Source organism: Balaenoptera borealis (genome assembly GCF_965194805.1).
Source record: "Balaenoptera borealis genome assembly, chromosome: 2".
NCBI classification, from domain to species: domain Eukaryota; kingdom Metazoa; phylum Chordata; class Mammalia; order Artiodactyla; family Balaenopteridae; genus Balaenoptera; species Balaenoptera borealis.
In genome coordinates, this window is record NC_138867.1 from 74,291,279 (window position 1) to 74,311,484 (window position 20,206).

At 36.0% G+C, this 20,206-nt stretch overlaps 1 protein-coding gene across 1 annotated transcript in view; it reads left to right on the forward strand.

Annotated features, from left to right (window-relative positions):
- Positions 1–20,206, forward strand: part of ADGRV1 (adhesion G protein-coupled receptor V1) — a 566,898-nt gene that overhangs the window by 113,157 nt on the left and 433,535 nt on the right. The window contains exons 31-39 of the mRNA XM_082378598.1: positions 1,358–1,573; positions 2,283–2,527; positions 3,794–3,975; positions 4,782–5,593; positions 7,865–8,074; positions 16,041–16,171; positions 17,243–17,342; positions 17,986–18,165; positions 18,813–18,976. Of these exons, the coding sequence (XP_082234724.1) occupies positions 1,358–1,573; positions 2,283–2,527; positions 3,794–3,975; positions 4,782–5,593; positions 7,865–8,074; positions 16,041–16,171; positions 17,243–17,342; positions 17,986–18,165; positions 18,813–18,976 (2,240 nt within the window). The remainder of the gene's footprint in view (positions 1–1,357; positions 1,574–2,282; positions 2,528–3,793; positions 3,976–4,781; positions 5,594–7,864; positions 8,075–16,040; positions 16,172–17,242; positions 17,343–17,985; positions 18,166–18,812; positions 18,977–20,206) is intronic.

Genomic DNA, 20,206 nt, shown 5'->3' on the forward strand with positions numbered 1-20,206 from the left:
GAAAGCAATAATACCCTTGAATGTTTTCAAGGCACAGACCTAGAGTTTTTATTATATATGACATTGATTTTGTAGAATTTGTGAAAACTGTTGGCAAATTGTATATGAATTTAAAAGCTTTGATGGCCCAAATATGCACAAACCAATGAAAAGTAAACCAAGGAAAACATTGTTAGGCTTTCTCTGTGTGTACTTTTAAGGTTTTTGGAAGGGATTCATGTGTAAATAATACTGAAGAATACAGGATAAAATGTGCAGCCATATGATTGCAGTGCTTGGCAACAGTCTTGTCTCTCAACTCATTTATCTTGCTTATTTATTTATTTATGAAGAACATGGTAGAGGCAATGATTAGCATTAACTATTTTATGTATAAGCAAAAGGATTTCATTGCCAAATGTAAACATTAGGAGACAGCCGTCTTTGGTAGTGCAGTTATAGCATCTAGAGGGAGATTTGCCTAAGAGCTCTTCAATCAGAACCTTTCTAGTGTGCCCTCAAAGGACGTGAGTGTGAATGGATGGGATAACATGATTGATTTTTTGAAATAAATCATCTGGATGTGATACTTGCTTGAAAAGACAATGAACCAGGCTCACCTAGTCTTTAAATGACGTGTGTGTAAGGGGTGGAGTGAAGAGGCGTAGCTCAGAGGAGTGCCTATCTGTAGGTGGCTTTACACATTGACAGATGGTGAGGGTTGATCACTGTTCTAGAAAATCAGCACCCAAATTCCATAGGAAACCTCTCTGTTTTCCTCATTCACTTTTTGACCAGAGACAAAGCCACCCCGAGTGGTATGCAGTAGCAGCTTTTAATCCAAATTTGTAGAAAATTTCATAGTTTCCAACCATAAGATTGATGACGCTGACATGCCTGTCTCTGTGCAGCACTGTAATTTATCTCCCCAGTGAGATCAGAAATCTAGTTTTGCTCTTTGTTTTAAGGTATCTTACACATTTTTTTTACTGTTGTAGATAAGGGGCCATCTTGCAGTAATGAATGACTCTCTGTGTTCATGTGCATATCCATATCCATATGTATATGTCTGTGTCTATATCTGTATCATCTATATGTGCATATGGCAAATAGAACACATATGTATACATCTTTCTAAAAATGAAGAAATGAACTTGAACAACCCGGATGTCTTTTTCATTATTTTGTTGTATGAAACCCATTTTTTTCTTGCAAGAGAGGTAAATCTTGTTTAGAATAAATGTAGTCTCTATCCTCAAAAAAGTCTTTCAGAGTATGTCCATGGAATGTGATATGTCATAGTATTTCCCTAGAGTATGGGATGTTTATTATCATATACTGGAATAGGTCTTAGCATTTTTCCTTTTTGTCTTTATAGGTGAAGATTATAGTATAGCTTCATCGGATGTGGTCTTGCTAGAAGGGGAAACAAGTAAAGCCGTGCCAATATATATCATTAATGACATCTACCCTGAGCTGGAAGAATCTTTTCTTGTGCAACTGCTGAATGAGACAACAGGAGGAGCCAAACTAGGGGCATTAACAGAGGCGATCATTATTATTGAGGCCTCTGATGACCCCTATGGATTATTTGGTAATGAGACTAGTTTGTGTCTCTCTTTTACTTGTCTGTATAGATTCATACATTCCTTTATTTTTAGAGACTCCGAATTGATTTGATCTTGTTTCCTTTTAACCTGCTATTACTGATATGTAGGGCACCTATGTATGTTCACTAGCAGTGGTTAGTAAACCTAGCAGTGTTTAGAAATCAACCTCTCAGCATAAATCTGGAAATCATACGCTTTTAGGCTTTTAGGTCAGATTTCGTTCCTAGATGTGTTTTGTGAAGTTTAGACAATTCTTTAAAAAACTAATTTAATTCACAGAAATTTGTACAAAAATCTGTATTTCTGGCCTATCTTTATAGTAGAAAAATATGGTGACATCAAGGCCCTTTCCTTCATAGCATCAGTCTTAGGAGAAAAATAGCAACTGCCAGGCTTGTCCCATTGCAGTTAGCCCCCGAACTCACTAGACCTACTTCACTTATGACTGGTATATTCCTGACCTCTGTGGACATCTGAGTTTATGCTTTCTGCTTCTATCATAATGAAAAATAATTTGGAAAATTTGTCAGGCCTGACCAGTTTGTATCACAGCATGTTTCTCTGATTTTGTAGGGTTTAGCTTCTTAGATTGCTTAGGGGAAAAAAAGAATCAACTGTAGGATGGCAGTTGGTTTGCTCTACGTTGACTTAGTTTCACTTTGTATTTGAAATTATCTCTGCTTTGCCCTTTAGGTTTTCAGATTACTAAATTTATTGTAGAGGAACCTGAGTTTAACTCAGTGAAGGTAAACCTGCCAATAATTCGAAATTCTGGGACACTCGGCAATGTTACTGTTCAGTGGGTTGCCACCATTAATGGACAGCTTGCTACTGGCGACCTGCGAGTTGTCTCAGGTAATGTGACCTTTGCCCCTGGGGAAACCATTCAAACCTTGTTGTTAGAGGTCCTGGCTGACGACGTTCCGGAGATTGAAGAGGTGAGAGGAATGGCTACTCTAGAATGACACTGTAAAACATATCTTGTCTTATAGTGACTAGAACAGATGGCTGTTATTGTGACATTTATAGAGGTGTCCGATAAATTATTTCTGCAAGAATGTTCAAAATATGGTAGTGTGAAAGTGATCCTTAGAGATAACAAAAAACAGTGTTCTAAAAATAGGTCTCGTACACATACTAGTTTACTAGTATGAGATTTTTTTGGTACAGTTATGTAATATTTTCCTACGTTTTGGTTAAATGATTAAACATGTATAGTCTGTCATAAGTTTTGCTGTATTGTTTCATATAAACTCTTTGTTTGTATTCAGACTCCCTTTTGACTTGAGTGTGAGCCAGTCAGTCTTAATTAAGTGTAGATTTTGATTTTCCACTCATTCGTTTATTCTTTAGGATTTACTATGTGACAAATACCATGCTAGATTTATCTGCCTGATGTTTATTTTTCATTATGAAGAAGCAAGGTGGCAAATAAAGATAGAGTCTCAGTGGGGAAATTGATTCATCACTAACATATATTGGCTGAAGATAATTTTATTTTATTAAATTCAAGTATTAAAAGCTGGAGCTCATAAAATTACATTTAATAGCATTTATTCTTTAATAGTGTCAAATTTTTGTAGAAGGGAAGTCCATAAAATTTCTTTTTGGGTGCTAATTGTCATTACTCACTTCTTAAGTATTAGATATTAGTTAATACATATATAACATTTCTCTTTCCTTTTCTCTAAATTTAGGTATGAAAACCTAAAAACTTATCATAAATTTCTCTAAATTTATGATATGTTTTTAGTTTTACATTTTATCAGAGAATTTTCATTTGTGAGAATGTGGGAAATAAAGCATAATAAATGAACTATTCATAAAACACATATGCAGTATTCTCCCTAAGTAAAAAAAAAAAAAAAAAGGGTATAGGGATTAAAAGTATATTATTGAAGTGGTAAACATAAACAGGCATCTTAAAATTGATTCACAAGATTGTATAACAGAATATTAAGGAACTTAAACAGCCTGTATTTCTTCTGTGCAATCATGCTCTATTGTTAAAAGTTGGTGATGGATTGTTCTGTTACGTGTTGGGATTGTAAATGTAACGGAGGAGTTTCTTTGAGTCCATTTATATTTTACTCCATTTTGTTCTTGTACTTGTATGGATAGTTTTGATTTTTTTTTTCCTGCATCATTTTTATTCTAATTTCAGAACCGGGATTCTGTTAAGGAAGTTTTCACTGTATTTTTAGGTTATCCAAGTGCAACTAACTGATGCCTCTGGTGGTGGTACTATTGGGTTAGATCGAGTGGCAAATATTATTATTCCTGCCAATGATAATCCTTATGGTACAGTAGCCTTTGTTCAGTCGGTTTATCGTGTTCAAGAGCCTCTGGAGAGAAGTTCCTGTGCTAACATAACTGTCAGGAGAAGGTATATGAGATGGCTACTTGTATCTGGCGGGGGAGGGTGATGGGACTTGTGGGGTGGTGGGAAAGGATCTCTTACACAATCAAATAAAGTTTGGTAGTTTTTATAGAATGTAAATTATTTTACAGGTTGTTATAATTTGTTAATTGAATTATGCCTATTAATATAAAGAGCTCATTGTATCTATCATACCTTTTATTAGTGAAATGGATTATACGTCATTGGGCTTTCTAGCCCCAGACATTTATTGCTTTAATTGGTGATGTGTTTGAATTAGAACTTACATACAACTGGCTTCTAAATTAAAGAACATTCAGATGCCATATGAAGTGGTTGACTTTCAGGTTCTGTTTTGTCTGGATTTCTTTTGTGAGGCAGCATCCGGTTCACTGAGCTCCTTCAGAAATAGAAAATAATTGGTCTTGTGGCAAGTAGTTACATTTCCTTAAAATGTACTCATGTTGGTATCATTGTTACTTTGTTTCAGTGAAAGCTAGTAATGAAGATTCATTTTCTAAGTCTTTGACAATTCTGAAATGGATATGATTTGCGTATCTTGCAAGATATTTTCATAGCTTGGTTAAAAATAAGTAGTATTTGATTGAAAACGAGCCAGATTTCCTTACATGAGAAAACACAATGCGAAAGACAAATGTAATTAAGAAACATGGTTGTGTTTGCGCTAGTCCTTTATCCACTTAAAAAAAAAAAAAAGTGAAAACCACAATCAGCGTTCTCTTCTCTATTATGTAATCCACAGATTGCTTTGAGTGCTTAACCTGTCTTTTAATTGTCACTCCACATTTTAGCGGAGGGCACTTTGGTCGGCTGTTGTTGTTCTACAGTACTTCCGATATTGATGTAGTGGCTCTTGCAGTTGAGGAGAGTCAAGACTTACTGTCCTACTATGAATCGCCAATTCAAGGGGTGCCTGACCCACTTTGGAGAACTTGGGTGAATGTCTCTGCAATGGGGGAACCCCAGTATACCTGTGCCACTTTGTGCCTCAAAGAACACGCGTGCTCAGCGTTTTCCTTTCTCGGTGCTTCTGAAAGCCCCCAGTGTTTTTGGATGACATCGTGGATCAGCCCAACTGTTAACAACTCAGACTTCTGGACCTACAAGAAAAACATGACCAGGGTAGCGTCTCTTTTTAGCGGTCAGGCTGTGGCTGGCAGTGACTACGAGCCTGTGACAAGGCAATGGGCCGTAATGCTGGAAGGTGATGAATTTGCAAATCTCACGGTTTCTATTCTTCCCGACGATTTCCCAGAGATGGATGAGAGTTTCCTGATTTCTCTCCTTGAAGTTCATCTTATGAACATCACAGCCAGTTTTAAAAACCAACCAACCATAGGACAGCCAAATACTTCTACAGTTGTCATAGCATTAAATGGTGATGCCTTTGGAGTGTTTGTGATCTACGGTATTAGTCCCAATACCTCAGAAGATGGCTTATATGTTGAAGTTCAGGAGCAGCCCCAAACCACAGTGGAGATGATGATCCACAGGACAGGGGGCAGCTTAGGTCAGGTGACAGTCGAATGGCGTGTTGTTGGTGGAACAGCTACTGAAGGTTTAGATTTTGTAGGTGCTGGAGAAATTCTGACTTTTGCTGAAGGTGAGTGATGGTTCTAAATGGATTTCAGTTCCCCCTGGTAAAGTCGTTATAGTCAGTTTTTATGACAAGGTTCATATGAATTTTTACTGTATACATACTTGCTAATATGTAAAAGTGAATGATGGTTTTGAAATAATAGTAGTTGGCTTGTTAATGGTTGACATGACATATGTAGGCCCATGACATAGGGCCCTACATGTGTATCTTTTTAGTTTATTAAAAAAGATTTTCAGGGAATGTGAGAATTTTATCCCTTTTATGTGTGGTAGCAGAGGCTTTAAGGAAGTGTAGAGACAACTCTAAAGCAACTTTTAATTTTGTAAGGGAAGTTACAAGAATGAGCCGTGTAGCTACAACCAAATGTGGGTAAGAAGTATTGGTAGCTAGGAAAATGGGTACTAACTGGGAAGCTTTTTCATATGCTCTAGACAAATCAGGATAAACCTCCAAAGAAAATAATTTGTAAGTATAAATAGCATAAACTTTGGTGACTTGATTCATATTAAATTAAGCCTAGTGGTAGATCAACTTATAATACTGTTCTTAGACTTGGATGGAACCACTATTTTAAATTTTCATGAACAATGAAATTACAGAGAACTTGGACAGTAATTATAATTAGGGTCAGATTCACTGATTCTTTTCCAGGGTTGGTTGAATCATTTATATTTGAAAATTTCAAAAGTTCATATATTTAAAGTAGTCTTCTTTGGGTAGAAAAACGATATCTTTACTGAGATCATTATTTAAATCCTGATTTAGGCAATTATAAATTCCATATAGTTTTTTAACATAGTGTTTTTCTGATTGAAAAGTAATATTTATTCATGAAAACTTCAGGTTATACAACAAAATGAAGGAAGTAAATGTTATTCACAATTCCATATCTTAGAGCAATTCATTGCATCTTCTATCATTTAATTTTAATGCATATACTTTTTTGGAAACAGTAGTCAGGAGTCATGATACATATAGATTATATACTTTTTGAAACATCTAATAAGCATTATATTTAAGAGTAAATTTTAAAAATAATATAAAACTTCTCAAAAATGATTATTTCCTAGTAAATGGTTTTGGGAACAATGGAATAATGATCTGCTTGATGCATGGGGTTGTGTGTGTGCACAGGTTAGTAACTGGTAACATTTCTCCCTATTTCAAAGGAAATAATGAGATTTGAGGAGGGAGTGGAGATGAAAATTTAAAGTTAGATTTTTTTAGTGGCTTTGGTAACAATAAAGAAGTTATCATATAAAGTAGTGGCATTATACAAATTAGTATTACCTTGAATTGTAACTGTAGAATCACACAACATGGACTATATTTTATAGGTAACCTAGATTCTCAGATAATATATACTGTCTTGAGGCAATCTTGACACTGAATTGATAAAATATACCAGGGTTGTGAGAGAGAGAACATGCATTCACATCCATTTTCTCCTTTCTCCTGCCTTTTCCCACCCTTTCAACCTCTTTCCAGAAAGTGGCAAAGAATTAGATGGGGAACACTGTAGGTGAACAGCAGAAGCAGTGTTGGGTTTGGGGGTTTTCAGTGATGCCCTATCTACTAGTGGGGTCCTAGACCAAATTGCAAAGTAGATTGCTTGGCCCTTGTTGCTGTTATGCTTCCCTTTGAATTCCTTTTCTTCCTCCTTCCCTTATTGCCCAAATCCTGGAGACTAGTATTTGATGTTGTCATCTCATCTGGCTCCCCGAAGACTTATCCCATTTAGGTGGGTTCTCTTGCTCAGAATTTACCATCCTTTTCTGTTTCCCATTTTGACCACTATTCCCTAAGTGTTCCTGGTCTTTCAGGGAAGTTTTGGCTTGATTACCTGAAAATCATTCATGGTAACGCCAAAATGAGAATGAGACCCCACTTTCCAGAGGGAACTGTTTCTAAACAGTAGATGCTTCAGAACCTCTTCCCCTCGCTAGGTCATGGTTCTAGGCTAAAGACCAGGAAGTAAAACCATGATTCCTTGAAATAATTCTACCCTTTAACTTTCCATAATTCAAAGTGTCCTCTTCCACAATCTGCCCATATTAATGAAATTTTTACAGTGTTTTATAGGTGAAAGGGTAAACAGACTAACATACAACATTTGCTTATAGTGGCACTAATACTGCTCATGGTATTGAACTGTTATAATTCACTCATGTATTTTTACTTAACTTTTTTTTTTGAAGGAAGTTATCTTGGACCTTTGTGAATTCTCTATTGATGATTTTCTTACTTAGATTTTATTCCATTAATTCTTTATAGGTGAAACCAAAAAGATAGCCATTTTAACCATTTTGGATGATTCTGAGCCAGAGGATGATGAAAGCATCATAGTTAGCTTGGTGTACACCGAAGGCGGAAGTAGAATTTTGCCCAGTTCCGACACCGTCAGAGTGAACATTTTGGCCAATGACAATGTGGCAGGAGTTGTTAGCTTTCAGACTGCTTCCAGATCTGTCATAGGTCATGAAGGTGGGTTCCTTTTTTTGTTGAGCACATTCATTCTCTTTTCCATTGATGTCATTTTTTGTCTAGTTTTTTAAAGTTTCCCATTTTAAAAATTCTTTCATTATTTTGTACAGCTGGATATGTTAATGTACATGGAGCTTATTTGGGAGAGGGCTGTATAGTGAACTGTTTAACTAGATTTAGGAGCCTCGCAGATTGGTATTGTGTTCTAGCTTGCCACTCCCCACTAGTGTGGTTTTAATGAAATTGGTCAAACCTAGGATGCTCAGCTTTCTCATCTGTTAAATGAAGGGAAATACTACTTCCTTTGTAGGTTTCTGTATGAGGATTAAGTGGATAAATGTAAAGTGCTTAGCATGGTTCTGGGCACATAGTGTGTATGTGCTCAGTGGTAGCTGTTGATGTTAAATGATGAAATATTGGCTCTCTGTTCAAAAAAAAATAGCAGTTTCTGATCAGTGAATATTTTAGCCTGGATTTTATGTTTATATGTTTGTATATTTTATGAACAAAGTGCCAAACTAGAAAAAAATTATACAATGTCCTCTTTTCCCATAAAAAAACAGTAATTTCCTTGAATCTTAATATTGTACATCATTTATAGGGTTTACATTTATAGGCTACTTTTTGTTTAAACCATTATAGCAGTGTTTTTGTCTTTGAATAAGTCTGAGATAAAACTGGTATTTATAGTCTGTTTCACTATGATTTGTGTTTAAAATTAAAAAATAATTGTACCTAAAAGAGTTAAGAAATGAAAAGGATATAGATTATGCATTTGGACTTCGACTTTATGGATGAGAAAACTGAGACAGAGATTAAGGGACTGGGCAGAATCATATAGCGAGTTAGTGGCTGTGCTGGAAACTGAATGCATTTTAGTGTGCATCACCTTTTACCTTACTGTACTCCCAACTTGCAAGTTTATTTAACTTAATGAAAATATCTGAGCCATTTTCCAATACTCTTTCCTTTTATTAGCGGTTTAGAATCTCATGTTGTCATAGCAATAGTGAGTAAAAGTAACTAACAAGTTGCTATAAGTCAATCTAAAGACAGATCATCAACTCTCGAAAAATTATTTCTAGTATAATACAAGTAAAAAGTCACTGGAAGAGAAGTTAATCTCAGTAATAATGACAACAGCAATAACACTTACTGAGTGTTTTCTGCATGTCAGACATTTTACATCCATCATTTCACTTAATTTTAACAACAGGGCTATGAAGTGGGTATGACGATATACACCAGATTTTCACACAAGGAAACTGCGAATGTTAGAGGGATTACCCAGCACATAGTTATTCATGGTGGGGCTTAAACCTAGTGTTGTCTGAATCCAGAGCTTATGCTATAGGGCACCTTGTGAGAAGAAACTTGTTTTGCTTGAACTTACATCTACTGCAGAACCCGACAATGCAGGAGCATCGGGTAAATATTTCAAGATTTGAGTTGGAAGAATAATGAATTTGAGTAACAGTGTCCATGTGAGAGGAGGAAATTTGGTGAGAGAATCTGACTCTATCTTAAGCTAGGGGTGGAAATTGGATTTTTAGAGATAATCGTTGAAATCAGGAAAATTAAAGATCTAAAATTAAGATCTTAGTGGATAGAGGAAGAAAAGCAAGTTGTCAAGGATGGAGCTATGTGGGACACCAGGGTAAGGTGCTGGGACAGGCAAAAGACAAAGGGGAGGCTTCCCTGGTGGCGCAGTGGTTGAGAATCTGCCTGCCGATGCGGGGGACACGGGTTCGAGCCCTGGTCTGGGAGGATCCCACATGCCGCGGAGCAACTGGGCCCGTGAGCCACAATTACTGAGCCTGCGCGTCTGGAGCCTGTGCCCCGCAACAAGAGAGGCCGCGATAGTGAGAGGCCTGCGCACCACGATGAAGAGTGGCCCCCGCTTGCCGCAACTGGAGAAAGCCCTCGCACAGAAACGAAGACCCAACACAGCTATAAATTAAAAATAAATAAATAAATAAATAAATAAATAAATTACTTAAAAAAAAAAAAAAAAAAAAAGGCAAAGGGGAAAGGGGAAAGAAGGCTCTGCCAGAGAGGTGGGAAGAGACCAAAATAAGAATGTGTTTTCATTAGTTACCAGAAGAAAGTAACCAGCGTGTCTCGTACTAACATGGGCAACAAGTGAGATTAGATTTCCAAATGGGCTAGAGGGAACGGTAGTAACTGCAGAGAAATTTTAAAGGAGAACTTGGCATGGAAAGCAAATAACTAAGGATAACAAAAGACAAGACTGTAGAAGCCTTGGGGGCATTGTTCCTCAAGGTACTGTCCTCAAGCTGACGTCTGCACACAAAGTGTTTGCTTTTGGTTTGTGACAGGATAAGTTTGAAAATTGAAAGAATCTTTTCTAGAGACTTTTATAACGATTTCATTTTGCTGTGATATCTATGGGCTTACATTTTGTATGTGTGTTCTTTTTGCCATTTAACTTATCTAGTCATTTATTTTATTGTGTTTTACAAAAATGTCAGTTTATGATAGATCAAGGAAAACAAAACAAAACAAAAAACAAAAAACAGACAAAAAAACCCCTTGTCTGGGACTTCCCTGGTGGTCCAGTGGTTAAGAACCCACCTGCCAATGCAGGGGACACAGATTTGAGCCCTGGTCCGGGAAGATCCCACATGCTGCGGGGCAACTAATCCCGTGCGCCACAACTACTGAGCCTGCGCTCTAGAGCCCGTACACTGCAACTACTGAGCTCACGTGCTACAACTACAGAAGCCCATGCGCCTAGAGCCCATGCTCTGCAACAAGAGAAGCCACCACAATGAGAAGCCTACACACCGCAACAAAGAGTAGCCCCCGCTCACTGCAACTAGAGAAAGCCCGCACACAGCAACAAAGACCCAGCGCAGCCAAAAAAAAAAAAAAAAAGTGCTCAAAGCAGAAAAAAGCCAACCCAGAATTCTATACTAGTGAAAACATTTGTCAAGAATGAAAGTGAAATAAAGATATTTTCAGATAAAAGAAAACTAAAAAAAAAAAAAAAATTGTTAAAACAAAACAAAACCCTTGTCCTTCACTGCATTAAGGGTGAGAAGCACTGCCTTAGGGGATACTGTTTGTTGGCTCTGAGAGCAAGGAAAGGAGAAAAATTGGAGAAACCAGATTAAAGCGTAGAGTATTTTGGACTTGCTTTGTTTTGTTGAAGAAATATAGAGAAGAAGGTAATGTAGAAGAAGAGAATAAAAGTGTTAGTGGCATGGGGGATATAAATAAGTTCAGGGACCAGAAAGGATTAGATTTAAGGGAGGACACAGAGCTGGACTAGGTATGTGATTTTCAGCAATATGATGGGATTTTTTTTTTTTAAGAATACAAAAATATTTGGATGTCCAGGATCACTTGAAGGGCATTTTAACTGTAAAGGAGCTAGCGTCATTACATGCATCCTACGGGAGTCTGGGTGGTGACAGTGGTGGTGGGTTGGAGGCTCTGAAGAAACCCAGGCTCTTGTGCTGAGCAAGGAAACTGGGGAAACTGCATCTTGGGGAAACTGCAGGGTCTTGGCACCTGTGTTCTCTTTCACCTGAACGCACTTAACACCTGAAAACCAGATTATGGTCTCTTTAGTCTCCAACAGCTAAATATCTGCAGGGGATGCAAAGAGGAAAAATGATTAGTCATTAAAACACGTGGTCCAAGTGTGTTATTGGTTTATCTATCAAAAGCGTATCCTATCTGCTTCATCATATCAATCTATGAGCATGAGTTTGGTACAGGAAATAGAACAATGAATTGCTTTCATTAATCAGTACTCTCTAGAATTTTTACATTTTCTAAATAAAAATTGGGAGGAATTTCTATTTTTTTTAATTTACTTTTCTTTCCCTTTCCTCCTAAACCTTTTCCTAGAGTCTAAATTAATTTTCTTTTTTCAAAAACATTATGTCTAACCTCAAGAATTCAGTATTTTGTGCATGTATTCTTTGTACTACTGCAAAATTGCCTAGAGAAATGTATATCAAGCAGATGTTTACAAAACTGAAAACTTCATTGTGATTCTTTAAAGATAACTGCTAAAGAAATGGGGTAAGAAAATCATGCCATGTAGGCTTTTGACAATGTTAACATTGCTTTTGACTTAGTGTTGGAGTTTAATTTATGTGATTAGATTTAAAATGTGGACAATGCTGAACTTCTGGCTCTAGAATACATTTTCATTTCATGGGGAGGAATTGCCTTAGTGTTTAACAGTGTATTGAATTCTGTAGAATCCTATTTCTACATTTTTGTCCTAAAGCAATTGGACAGATGCCCAGTGGTAAATATTACTTTCTTTCAAACGTAATGGGCAGACTTTAGAAATATAGGACAATAGATTTTTACTGTGGTTGCAAAGTATGTATAAATGCGCTCTTTATAAATCTGTGTTAAACGTTTCACTTCACACATCTCTGCAGCATCATAATCATGTCATGTTCAATGGATTTAAAATTTCTCCTTTTCTCAGAGACAGCATGTATTTTTTCTAGGTAAAGATTTGAACAAGAGATGTGATTCTTTAAAAATATATATCGAACTGCTATATTAGAAACACTCAACTTTTTTTCTTATTGACAGTTTGTGTTGCATATTATTCGTATCCCTGTAATTGTTTTAACTCATTTTCTATTAATTGTAGAGCACAATCAGTTTGGATGGTTCCTGTATACCACGTATACATGAATCTATTAAAACATATTTCCTGTATTTTAGTTTTCCATTATTTTTATACACATTGTAGTTGACGTTTGTCTTTGTAAAAACAATTCTGATTTGTTTTAGGAAGAAATACACGAAATACTCTGGGTTATTAAAATGAATTTTATATTCATATTTCTTATTTGTGTTAGGCTAGGTCTAGAACCCATATGATAGATCTTCCTTTTTTTTGGTCTTTTATGGCCGTGCCACATGGCATGTAGGATCTTAGTTCTCAGACCAGGGATCGAACCCATGCCCCCTGCAGTGGAAGTGTGAAGTCTTAACCACTGGACCGCCAGGGAAATCCCTTTTTTTTTTTTGGTCTTAGATCTGCTTAGAGTTAAAATGTATCACCGATTTTTGGTGGACTCTAGATTGCATATCAAGATGATCTTCCAGGAATTAGTCAGACTCTTTAGTAGGGGAGGGCCCTCTCTAGGTCTTCATTCTGGGCAAAAACTAGAAGGCAGTGTGGTAAAATATTGGCTATCTGAAAATTTTACCTTCCTTCTTTAGGACCTATCTTCTGTCCTTCCCTTGTATTTAGAAGACTGAGCACTTGTTTCTAATTTTTTCCTTTTCCTATGTTCTTTGACTCCTCCTCTAGGTAGAAGGTAGCTTTCTGGTAATTCTTCCTAGAAGGTTTTTTTTTTTTTAAATAAATAAATTTATTTATTTATTTATCTTTGGCTGTGTTGGGTCTTCGTTGCTGAGCGTGGGTTTTCTCCAGTTGCGGTGAGTGGGGGCTACTCTTTGTTATGGTGTGTGGGCTTCTCACTGCGGTGGCTTCTCTTGTTGCGGAGCACGGGCTCTAGGCGCGTGGGCTTCAGTAGTTGTGGCTCGTGGGCTCTAGAGCGCAGGCTCAGTAGTTGTGGCGCATGGGCTTAGTTGCTCCGTGGCATGTGGGATCTTCCCGGACTAGGGGTCGAACCCTTGTCCCCTGCATTGGCAGGCGGATTCTTAACCACTGCAACACCAGGGAAATCCCTAGAAGGCATTTTAAATGGACCTGATTCTTGGCAGTCTGCCTTAAAGAGGCAGTTAATACATCTATTTTGATTCTTAGGAAAATCTTCACACTATTTATGCTGTTGACGTGATTTTTAATAGGCTCATGAAATTATGTGTTTAAGGAATACTTGGTTTACCTTTTATTTGTGTGTGTGTTGTGCTTCAAATTGTGTTCTTGTAATATTTTCTTGCAAGTTAAATTCTTGCATGGTAACATTAAATTTTCAAAGGTGATATTAAGTGGTATTAGACTGAGCATTTTTACATGTAATAAGTTTGTAGGAGGATTTTACTTTTTCCTCTCCTTAGCATTTCATTTTTAGTTTTGCCTTTAATGGTGTATTTATTCCCAAATCTCTATGTACCATCTTACAATCATAATTTTTTTATTATGATATTTACAGGTTCCCCTTCAACATGGATTTTCATTAACCTACATTATTTTTTTGCCACTTGTATTCCCACTGCATTTTTAGCACTTGTTCAAACTTCTATAATTTTCATTTTGAAATATTACTAGGTTTTGTGATTTAAAAAAAAATTGAAAACCATGACTCTGTATACCTGTTTATTTGGGTCACCAGACAACACTGTAGGTGAAAGAGCTTAATAACTCCAAGGTTCTCTCTCTCTGGCATTCAGTAATAAACCCTTGAGAAATTCTGCCTGGTATACAATAGAGAGACTCCAGGGTTTCATTGTAGTGCCTGTGTTTTATTCATAGGAGTTATATAAGTATAAAAATTTTAAATTGCATGGCAATTATGGCTGATTGTACCCATTCTTTCAGTTATATCCTAACCTTTGGACACTCTGATTTCTAATAACATTTCCTTTATGTTTCAAAAAAAACCATCCAAGTCATAGTCTGCTATTGTGATAGCAATTAAAAATTTTTTTTTGTATTGAAACATTTTAAAATGTATACATTAAACATTGAACTGTTTTAGGAAATTTTATTTAGAAGTCTTCCTGTTTTTGCTTTCTTATATTTTCTGCTGTCCCAAAATAATTTATGTAATAAATGTATTAAAGTTATGTATGCTTAAATTTAGTATGAAAATTTTATTTTGTTTTTTAGTAATTGAAATAAGATAATCTCTAAATTAATGAATTTATGATATTTTAAGAAACCTTTCTATTAGAAATAATTATTTAACTTTATTATTTTAAAAATTTAAAAAACTGTGGTAGTTAAAACATATTTGGAAAGGGTGTTCGTATTTTACTGTGTTGTTGCTACTCTCATTTAAAAGTGTCAGAAGTGTGTATTTATTTGGATAACTAACTAAAAGTGATATTTTTAATGAATATGCATGGATTTCAACTATATGTCTATGCTGTAAGGATGTGTTCTTTAAAGCCTTTTAAACATGAATTCATTTATCTTTTAATAATTATTAGTTTTTAGTAATATACTTCATTAATGTACCTTAACTTCTGTTCATCATCATAAAACTTTTGAATTCAACATATTTTCAGCAAGACACATGGCCATCACCAGTACTCCCTAGGAGCTTACTTTTCACTTCCAGCAATTTAGAAGAAATGACTTTTATGATTTTCTTCAATTTTACAAAATATTACATGAGGATAAAAGCCAGGAATGGAAAGTATCTAAAATGCCTCATTTATCCAGGAAGGATAGCTGTAACTTCGGTGAAGTTACAGAGGTTGATATACAGATTTGACACCTTTCCTTTGTATTTCTTTTTATAAAACAAAATCGTTGATGGTATATGTAAGTTACAATTTCAAGAAATGTGATTTTCAGGTATTTGCAAGCATTTTTATGCATGCATTGTGTAAAATCACATTGCATACCAGTGTAAGGAATTTTTGTCCTTTTGGGAAGTGAAGGAAGAATTTACTTGTGTTATTACTAGTTTTGACCATGAGGACTTAATTATTTTCTTTAATTTACAGAACATTTATGTTCTGGTGCATGTTTTGGAGTGTATAAAAGTTTGTGTTTTCCATTTTAACGTGTGCTTTTGTAACTTTTACATATTAAACTTCCTGAAGTTCTACTAAATAGAAGTATTTAGAAGTGGGATAAGCAATAATGTGTTAATAAACAATAAGCATGTATAAAGCTTCTAGAAAATTGCAAACAGAACAGGTTTGTAATGTTCTTGGAAAAGGTACTGTAGTAGTTGCATGTTTGGGATTTGGGTTTTGTTGACTTCAAATGTTAAGCTCATTTTACATTAAACATTCATCAATCTGTACATTTCACCTGCAGGAGAAATTTTACAATTCCATGTGATGAGAACACCCCCTGGTCGAGGAAATGTTACTGTTAACTGGAAAATTATTGGGCAAAACCTAGAACTCAATTTTGCTAACTTTACCGGACAACTCTTCTTTCCTGAGGTAATACCACCAAGAAAAGCTTTACTGCAATATCTGGAGGTAACTGTGTTTTGTGAGGAAAATGGGAAAACTCTGGTTACATAATACAAAGATTAATAGAGATCCATGAGGGAGCTGCTTCCTTAGAAACCTAAAGGAAGAACATTACTCAAAGAATTTCTAAGACTTAAAGAGAGGGTTTGTTTTTCCATATGTACTAGGTAGATCTCCTTTAAGGAAACAGAAAAAGTTGACTTTGTATTTGAGGCAAGCCCTCTTGTTGCTTTCTTGCCCTCCCACTGTTGGTGTCAACTGTGTCATTCTGAAGATGATGAGTACCGCTTGTCCCTCTTCTCTTACCCCTCACTGTCTTGGAACTTTCAATGCACTTGGAACTTAAATGTTTCACTGCTATGAAACAGCAAATATAGCCTGAGAAACAAATGTCTTTTTATCTTCTGTTCACACAGTATTTTTGAGGTTACATTTAAAGGCTCTTGCTGACAGTTTGAAAGAAGATGATGGTGGAAAATAACTATAAGAAAGCAGTTCTTGGGTAGAAAGTTAACACTACTTTATTGTTTCTCTTCGTCTTCTCTTCTCCACGCTCACTTGATATGAATTCTTATTTGGTAAATTGTTTAATTCTTTTTCTCTTCATTTCCACTCCCTCAATATTAAGCCTAACCCCTATAACCTTCTGCCTTGAGGACTATATTTGACTTCTAATAACTGGTTTCCCTATAACACTGGTCTTCTTTTCCATACTCCAGTTTTTCCCATTAACCACTGCCATAGAAATCTCTCCAACTTATTGCTTTGTCTGGAATTTTCAATAGGGCTACATTGCTCACTAGATAAGATCTATATTCATGAGCTCAGCACTCAAAATCTTCCACAGTTGTTCCCTATCTACTTTAAGCCTGTTTTCTTATGAGTCAGTGGTTTTTTATTTAATTTATTTTTTAAGCCACAGAACACTTTGTTTAAGTGAAAATATAGTTGGATGCACAATTTATAAGGCCAGTAAAAGCGGGAGATAGTTTGTGCTCAGTGACAGTAGAGGGATGAATTTCTTTCTGTTTGACATAGGGGTCATTGAATAAAACAATATCTGTGCATCTGTTGGATGACAATATTCCTGAGGAGAAAGAAGTGTACCAGGTCATTCTGTATGATGTCAGGACACAAGGTAATGCAGAATTTAATTAAATTATTTTTCTGGTGTATTATTCTTTTCAGAAAAAAATAATAGTTGCTGTCTCTATATTTAACAGTTCGATGCATAGCGATTTTAAAAATGTTATTTAAATATCGTCTGCCCCATAACAATTTAGATCCAAAAGAATCAGCTCAGAATGAAAATACTTATCTTTATGGATTCAGTTAAAACCTCTAAAAATTTTGCTAAATATTTCCTATGGGATAAAATATATTTCCAAAGGTAGAATTTAATGAAATTAATTTTATACTAAGCTGACCAATTTGGATTCTGAATCAGTTTTATGGATAAATTAGATTTACTGATTTGGGCAAGTTATCTGGGTATTTTCCTCAGTTTCTAATCAATTTCTGTAATTCAGATGACCAGTATAGCACGTAATGACAATAATAGGTCGAGCCAAAAAAAAAAAAAAAAAAAAAATTTGCTATCTAAGAAGAAAAAAAACTAAAAGGTAACTCCTGTTTGTTAGCCTGAAGATTTCTGTTAGAGAAGTGAAAGTAACCACTTTCTGGTTACTTTAATATGTTTCAGAAGGTGGGGTTATATTTTAAGTATTTAGAGGTTAAGGTCAAGTCACTGTTAGATTTCTTGTGGTCCCTGACTTTCTTAGGAGTTCCACCAGCAGGAACTGCTCTGCTTGATGCTCAAGGATATGCAGCTGTTCTGACCGTAGAAGCCAGTGATGAACCACATGGAGTGTTAAATTTTGCTCTTTCATCAAGATTTGTTTTGCTACAGGAGGCTAACATGACAATTCAGCTTTTCATCAACAGAGAATATGGATCTCTAGGTTTGTGTTACTCTAGAATGAATGGAGTTTCCAGGCAGGTGCTTTTTTAATGTTCTACTAGGGTGGATGAAAGCCATTGCTAGAATAAATCAGGGACAGGAAAACAATGAATATTTCTTAATTCAGGACAGGACTTTATAACTTCTTTATTTTTGAAAGATTAAAGGAACTTACCTAGTGTCACAGAATGCTGTGCAACAAACAATCATAAACTCTTAGCAGCATATGGTAATGGGCCAGCCGTGGGTGCACTAACTGAGCCTGGGCTTGGCTGGGGTGGCTGTATTCCATGTGTCTCTCATTCTTCTCCTGGCATCAGTACAGGCACAAGAAGGCAAGCAAAGACATGCCAGACGCCGTAAGGTCTAGGCTCAGAACTAGCACACCATCACTTTTACCTTGTACTAGTAGCCAAAATAAGTCACACAGTCAAACTCAAAAGTCTAGAGGTAGGCAGGGATGCCTTGCCCACAGTGCCCATCACTGAGCCATTACATGGTAAAGGCCAAGAACAGAGGAAGGGGTGAGGAATTGGGGCCAATAATACAGCTACTGACGAGCTTTTAGGAAAGTCAGCAAGCTCATAATGAGATACTATTTTTTAACTCTAAATAATTTTAAAATCGCTTCCCATCCAATTCAATTAGGAGCCATTAATGTCACATATACCACAGTTCCTGGAATGTTGAGTCTAAAGAACCAAACAGAAGGAAACCTAGCTGAGCCAAATGTTGACTTTGTCCCAGTAATTGGCTTTCTGATTTTAGAAGAAGGGACAACAGCAGCAGCCATCAACATTACTATACTTGAGGTAAAACGCTTATTTTGCTATTACTGTATTAAACGCGAATAACCAGATAAAAAGTAGAAGTTGATTAAATGTTCTGGTGTCTTTAAATCAGCTTATTTCTTTTTGTGACTTTTTTTTTTTTTTTTTTTCAAATCACACAGGGGATTCTGTTCTTGTCTAGATAGGCTGGTCTGTTGTTGTATATTTTATCACAGAAGCAACTTGTGATAAAGAAAATTTCCTTAGGGCAGTCCCGTTTAAGATGTCTTTGGCCTAAGAGATTCCAAAGGAGCATTTTGATTACTCCAAGGGATTCATTGGACCAGCAAAGCCATGTAGGTCAGCGACTTAGTTGTTAGGACCGGTTAAATTAGAGATAGTGAGAAACTCACTAGAGGCTGATGGTATAAAATGTGATTATGGTCAGACTTAAAGTAGTCATTTCTGACTGAAATTATGTTTTAAATGATTTTTCATGTTGGGAAATCTCGTGTTGTTTTGGGACTTAGTGTTTCAACTACCTAAATTCATTTCCAAGAAGTTTATGAAAATAGTACATGTGGAGAGGGTAGGACATGGTGTGTGGGGTGGAGGGGTAAGGGAAGGGAGAAAGAGAGAGAATGAATATTGCCTTAGAAAAATAATTTTCAGTTACTATGTATTTTGGGGTTCTATTTTTTAAAGTTTTAATTTTCTCAGAGGCTCTTTACTTTTACAAAATTATAAGTACTGTAAACCATCTACCCTCTGAAATCAGTAATTCTTATTTTGTTGATTACTGTGGCACTGTGACCTAATATGGTAGTATGAGAACTCTAAAGCCGTAAGATGAAGGGTAATATTATTTCAGTACGTGACATACAACACAAGATTTGATAAAACTTTGAGATAAGTCTTCTTCCAAATATATAATCTATTAATGTAATTGAATAAAAATAAATGGATTATTCCTTAGATACATTAGTTTCTAAAGCAGAAAATATATAGCCACCTTCAGAGGTTTGGTTTACAGTCTTGTTTTATGAACACAAGGTTTCAAAGTTTCCTTTTTTCTCCCCAGGTTTTTGCAGTCGTTTCTGTTCTCAGAGTAGCACAAGATTAAGAGACTGCAAGCCTGTATTTACAGAAATAAGCTAGCCTAGGGCATGATAGGGGAGAGTTGTTGCATGGAGGTGGGGAACAGTGCGGGTAGGTGGGGGACAGTCCCTTTTACATCGCTGATTCTGTAACTCACATTGGTCCCCTGTATTA